A 6,850-nucleotide genomic window follows, 5' to 3' on the forward strand; every position below is an offset into this window, starting at 1 on the left:
TGTCTGCTAAAGAAGGTAATGATGGGAGGAGTACAAGAGGAAGGCCAAGGTTTGGGTGGATGGATGGTGTGAAGAAAGCTCTGGGTGATAGGAGGATAGATGTGAGAGAGGCAAGAGAGCGTGCTAGAAATAGGAATGAATGGCGAGCGATTGTGACGCAGTTCCGGTAGGCCCTGCTGCTTCCTCCGGTGCCTTAGATGACCGCGGAGGTAGCAGCAGTAGGGGATTCAGCATTATGAAGCTTCATCTGTGGTGGATAACGGGGGAGGGTGGGCTGTGGCACCCTAGCAGTACCAGCTGAACTCGGTTGAGTCCCTTGTCAGGCTGGGAGGAACGTAGAGAGTAGAAGTCCCCTTTTTGTTTTGTTTCATTTGTTGATGTCGGCTACCCCCCAAAATTGGGGGAAGTGCCTTGGTATATGTATGTATGAAAAAATTTTAAAATATGAAAAATATAAAAATATTTAAAATATAAAATTTATAAAAAATATAAAATTGTTTAAACATATAATATATAAAATCATAAAAAATACTTAACATAATATATATAAATATCTAAAATATGATATATATAAAATAATAAAAAATATTCAAAATATAAAATAATTCATTCTTTTAGCAAGTCACCTCTGTAATTAAAGGTAAAAACATCAAAATATAGCCTTCTTGGGAATAATATCTAATAATGAGTACTCTTTTCATATGGAAACAAAAAAATAAGTAAATAAATAAATATGATGCAATTAAGAATTAAGTAATAAAAATTATGAAATTTAAAGATCTTAGAGGAGTTCGAAGACCCAAACCTACGTGGCTGCAGACCATGAAGAGAGAAGTAGATGATGATGAATGGAGAAGTATCGATTTAAAAGCTCAAGATAGAGATGACTGGCGAAAGCTAACCGAGGCCCTTTGCGTCAATAGGCGTAGGAGACGATCATGATGATGATGATGATGATGATGAAAGATCTGATGATGATGAGGATGATGATGACGATGAAAGATCCTATTTTAGACTTTAAAAAAAAAACCCACACAAAAAAAAAAAAATAACTCAAGATAGAGACGACTGGCGAAATCTAATCAAGACCCTTTTCGTCCTTAGGCGTAGGAAGAGATGATGATGATGATGATGATGATGATGAAAGATCCTATTTCGACTTCAAAAAAAAAAAAAAAAACTCAAGATAGAGACGACTGGCGAAATTTAACCGAGGCCCTTTGCGTCATTAAGCATAGGAAGAGATGATGATCATGATAATGATGATGAAAGATCCTATTTTAGACTATGATGATGATCATCATGATGATAGATCATATTTTAGACTTCAAAAACCACAAAAATAAAAAAAACGCGTCATTAAGCGTAGGAGATAATGATGATGATGATGATGATGATAATGACGATGATGCTGATGATGATAATAATTATAATGATGATGATGCTGATGATGATAATGATGATGATGATGATGATGACAGATCCTATTTTAGACTATGATGATGATCATCATGATGATAGATCATATTTTAGACTTCAAAAACCACAAAAATAAAAAAAACGCGTCATTAAGCGTAGGAGATAATGATGATGATGATGATAATGACGATGATGCTAATGATGATAATAATGATAATGATGATGATGCTGATGATGATAATAATGATAATGATGATGATGATGATGATGACAGATCCTATTTTAGACTATGATGATGATCATCATGATGATAGATCATATTTTAGACTTCAAAAACCACAAAAAAAAAACGCGTCATTAAGCGTAGGAGATAATGATGATAATGATCATGATGATAGATCATATTTCAGACTTCAAAAACCAAAAAAAAAAAAAAACCGCGTCATTAAGCGTAGGAGATAATGATAATGATGATGATAATGATAATGATAATGACGATGATGCTGATGATGATAATAATGATAATGATGATGATGATGATGATAGATCATATTTTAGACTTCAAAAACCACACAAAAAACGCGTCATTAAGCGTAGGAGATGATGCTGATGATGATGATGAAAGATCCTATTGGACACCTCAAAAAAAAAAAAAAAAAAATAATTGAAAGTCCATAGTTTGGAGTGAACTTCCATTTAAGGAGAGTTTGAAGGAATGAATGTTCGAATGAATGTTAATGCCCCCTTCACAGTGACCTCTCTCTGGGGTCAAGATGACCCAAAGTGGGTAAGATGAGAATCACGACGAGGACTTCTTCTTCAGATGACCAGCTGAACGGAGGTGGAGGTGGGAGTGTTGCAATGCAGTTTCCCTAATTTGCATGTATAATGAAGATGCATTGGAACCATAAAAAAGATTCCATTGAAAAATTGTAAAACTGCATTTTTTGGTCGCTTCTAGCTTTCACCATCATCATTATAATTATTATCATCATCATTAGTATTAGTATTACCATTATTATTATTATTATCATTTCGGGAGTAGACCCTCTTTTTAGCAGGTTTTATTGAATGTGATTACTGCCTCAATGACGTTAATTTTGTAATTAATTTAAATAGAAAAAGTTAATTATAAAATTAACGCCACCGAGGCAGCAATCACTTTCATTATTATTATTATTATTATTATTATTATTATTATTATTTTTATTACTTGCTAAGCTACAACACTAGTTGGAAAAACATGAGGATTTTTAGGGTTGTTTGGCCTGATTGGTAACGTCTCTGTCTGGTGTTTCCCAGTAGGGGGTTCGAGTCCCGCTCAGACTCGTTAGTCCCATTATTGTCTGCAACCTTACCATCCTTGTGAGCTAAGGTTGGGTAGTAGGGGGAGCCTGGCCCTCCCTGGTCCTAGCTTGGGTGGAGAGGAGGCTTGGGCGCTGATCATATATGGTCAGTCTCTAGGGAATTGTCCTGCTTGCTAGGGCAATGTCACTGTCCCTTGGCTCTGCCATTCATGAGCGACCTTTAAACCTTTAATAACAACAACAACAATCAGAGACTTCTGACTTATGCCAAAGGATAATGGAGTTGCCCATGGCCTAAGATCTATCTTTGGTTGAAATTTTGTCAAAATCCGTCAATTTCCCCCCTCTCTCTCTCTCTCTCTCTCTCTCTCTCTCTCTCTCTCTCTCTCTCTCTCTCTCTCTCTCTCTCTCTCTCTCTCTCTCTTTAAGAATGGCGAAAAAAGGCAAATCCAAAACTTCATGGAATTCCTCCATGACCTGTGATCTATCTGTGATGAAAGTTCCGTCAAACCCCGTCAAGTAATTTTGACGTAATCCTGTTCATAGACAGACAGACAAATACAAATAAATGAATAAATAAACCGTCTTGATTTTATAACCTCCTTGGCGTAGTTGATAATGATAATGAATGAGTCATTTTTTATAGTCTTTTTATAGTTTATATATGACATATCTGTTTTTGACGTTGTTAATAGTTTATATAGGACATATCTATTTTGACGTTGTTACTGTTTTTAGAATGATTTTTTGTTAATTTATTCTCAATTTATTTATTTCTTTATTTCCTTTCCTCACTGGGCTGTTCTTCCCCTGTTGGAGCCCTTGCTTTTCCAACTATGGTTATTTATTTCCTAATTTCCTTTCCTCACTGGGCTGTTTTTCCCTGTTGGAGCCCTTGCTTTTCCTACTACAGTTGTAGCTTGGCTAATAATAATAATAATAATAATAATAATAATAATAATTATAATATTAATAATAATAATAATAATTTTAATGACAATAATAATAATCATTTTAAAATTATTATAATTAATAACAACAACAACAACAATAATAATAATAATAATAATAATAATAATAATAATTTCCAAATTTATAATAATAATAATAATAACAACAATAATAATCATAATCATAATAATAATTTTAATAATAATCATAATAATAATAATAATAATCCGTATCATTATCGAAGAGTCATGAGACAGCGTAATCATGAACTGTAATTATTCTTGTATTGGTGGTCTATTATCTCAAACAGATAAAAACTTACTCCAACCAGTAAATCATTGTATAATTAACCATTTGACAAGAAGCCGTTATGAAAGAGCCTTCGTGTGTATAAATAAAAATGTATGTAATGCATTTCATTATGTTTAATTTCTCCTACCTTGAGAATTGACTTAAATTTTTCCTATTATTACGATTAAAATTTTTTTACAATGGTTTTTTTTTTTTTTTTTTTAATCATTTCTATCTCCAAGTGAATGAAATAGTTAATTTTAATTGTTCATTTAATTAACCATTTGACAAGAAGCCGTTATGAAAGAGCCTTCGTGTGTATAAATAAAAAGGTATGTAATGCATTTCATTATGTTTAATTTCTCCTACCTTGAGAATTGACTTAAATTTTTCCTATTATTACGATTAAAAATTTTTTTACAAAGCTTTTTTTTTTAATAATTATCATCCCCAAGTGAATGAAATATGTAATTTTAATTGTTCATAACTTTTCTAGCAGTTTATTTTTTTTATTCTATTTCCTCACTGCGCTATTTTTCCGTTTGCAGCCCTTGGGCTTATAGCATGTTGTTTTTCAAACTAAGGTTGTAGCTTGGCTAATAATAATAATAATAATAATAATAATAATAAAAACCGTATGAAATTCATTCTATCATTTTCTTTCCTTCCTGGGCTATTCTTTCCTGTTTGCAGCCCTTGAGCTTATAGCATGTTGTTTTTCCAACTGGGGTTATAACTTGGCAAATGAAAATAATAATAATAATAATAATAATAATAATAATAATAATAATAATATTAATAATATAAATAATAATAATAACAATAATAATAATAATAATAATAATAATAATAATAAATAATAATAATAATAAATAACAATAATAATAAAAACCGTATGGAATGCATTATATTATCTTCTTTTCTTCCTGAGCTATTCTTTCCTGTTTGCAGCCCTTGAGCTTATAGCATGTTGTTTTTCTAACTGAGGTTATAACTTTTCAAATGAAAATAATAATAATAATAATAATAATAATAATAATAATAATAATAATAATAATAATAATAATAATAACTGTATGATATGCATTCTATCATGTTCAATTTCTCCCGCCATATAGTTAGACTTGGAATTTCCCTCTTACTTTGTTTAGACAATTTTTACAACCCTCTTTATAATAAGAATTTTCACCATCAAGTGAATAAAATTCTTTATTCTAATTGTTTATTACTTCTCTTGTCGTTTATTTCTTTATTTCCTTTCCTCCCAGGAGTATTTTTCCTTGTTGGAGTCCTTTAGCTTATAGCATCCTGCTTTTCCAATTAGTTAATGATAATAATAATAATAATAATAATAATAATAATAATAATAATAACAAAAACAACAAAAACCACAACAATAATAATAATAATAATAATAATAATAATAATAATAGCACCAACAACAACAACAACAACAACAACAATAATAATAATAATAATAACAAATATTAACAACAACAACAACAAATAATAATAATAACAATAATAATAATAATAATATTAATAATAAAAATAATAATAATAATAATACCATTCAGCAACAAAATAGCATCTCCATGAATGCATCCTGCCTTACACATTGACACAGAAGAAGAAGAAGAAGAAGAAGAAGAAGAAGAAGAAGAAGAAGAAGAAGAAGAAGAAGAAAGAAGAAGAAGAAGAAAAACTCTTTCTCGGTAGTGAGGAGAATGATGATTACACCCAAGGCATTCTCGGGGGCCAACAATAGACTGGACGCGAAAGTAAATTCCCTCCCCCCATTCAAGTTAGTATCAAACAAGACGGGAGCAAACACCCCCCCTAGAACAACGTAACGATCTACATGGACTCCCAGTATCATTTGTAAGGGGCCGTGACTGATAGTCTGTCAGAGTGAGTGTACACTCGCCGGGAATATAGACACAAGAACTTGATCACACACGGCCACTAGACGCCAAAAGGCCACGTTTTGTCATTCCTCCGTGTGGAGAGTGGGGAAAAAACACCCGGGGCCTTGTCTGAAGTCCCACACTGAGCGTCCGGCGAAAACAAATAGGCGATCAATTTCTCTTTTTAAACAGGCCACGCGCGCCCTCACCGGATATCAGGAGCCTCTTAACGCCCAACCCCCCAACCACCCCTTCCACATAAATCAAATTACAAAATCAAACCACTGTTCTCTAGTCTTGGGTAGTGCCATAGCGGCTGTATCATGGCCTCTTAACGTTCAACCCCCAAACCCCCTCCACATAAACCAAATTACAAAATCAAACCATTGTTCTCTAGTCTTGGGTAGTGCCATAGCGGCTGTATCATGGTCTTCCGGAGTTCTGGGTTAGTGTTCTCTTGCTTGAAGCTACACTCGAGCGAACTATGCTATTGGTTTTCTTATTTCTTTTCCTCACTTGGCTATTTCCTTCCACATAAACCAAATTACAAAATCAAACCATTGTTCTCTAGTCTTGGGTAGTGCCATAGCGTCTGTATCATGGTCTTCCGGAGTTCTGGGTTAGCTTTCTCTTGCTTGAAGCTACACTCAAGCGAACTATGCTATTGTTTTTCTTGTTTCTTTTCCTCACTGGGCTATTTTCTTCCACATAAACCAAACTATAAAATCAAACCATTGTTCTCTAGTCTTGGGTAGTGCCCTAGCCGCTGTATCATGGTCTTCCAGAGTTCTAAGTTAGCTTTCTCTTGCTTGAAGCTACACTCAGGCGAACTATTCTATTGGTTTCCTTATTTTCTTTCCTCACTGGGCTATTTCCTTCCACATAAACCAAACTACAAAATTAAACCATTGTTCTCTAGTCTTGGGTAGTGCCATAGCGGCTTTATCACGGTCTTCCAGAGTTCTGGGTTAGCCT

At 33.2% G+C, this 6,850-nt stretch overlaps 1 protein-coding gene across 1 annotated transcript in view; it reads left to right on the plus strand.

Annotated features, from left to right (window-relative positions):
- Positions 1-5,736, plus strand: part of LOC137645562 (probable serine/threonine-protein kinase clkA) — a 14,371-nt gene extending 8,635 nt beyond the window's left edge. Inside the window, exon 3 of the mRNA XM_068378363.1 lies at positions 5,596-5,736. Within this exon, the coding sequence (XP_068234464.1) occupies positions 5,596-5,736 (141 nt within the window). The remainder of the gene's footprint in view (positions 1-5,595) is intronic.
- The last annotated feature ends 1,114 nt before the right edge of the window (positions 5,737-6,850 follow it).

The sequence above is a fragment of the Palaemon carinicauda genome, chromosome 8, assembly GCF_036898095.1.
Source record: "Palaemon carinicauda isolate YSFRI2023 chromosome 8, ASM3689809v2, whole genome shotgun sequence".
Taxonomy (NCBI): domain Eukaryota; kingdom Metazoa; phylum Arthropoda; class Malacostraca; order Decapoda; family Palaemonidae; genus Palaemon; species Palaemon carinicauda.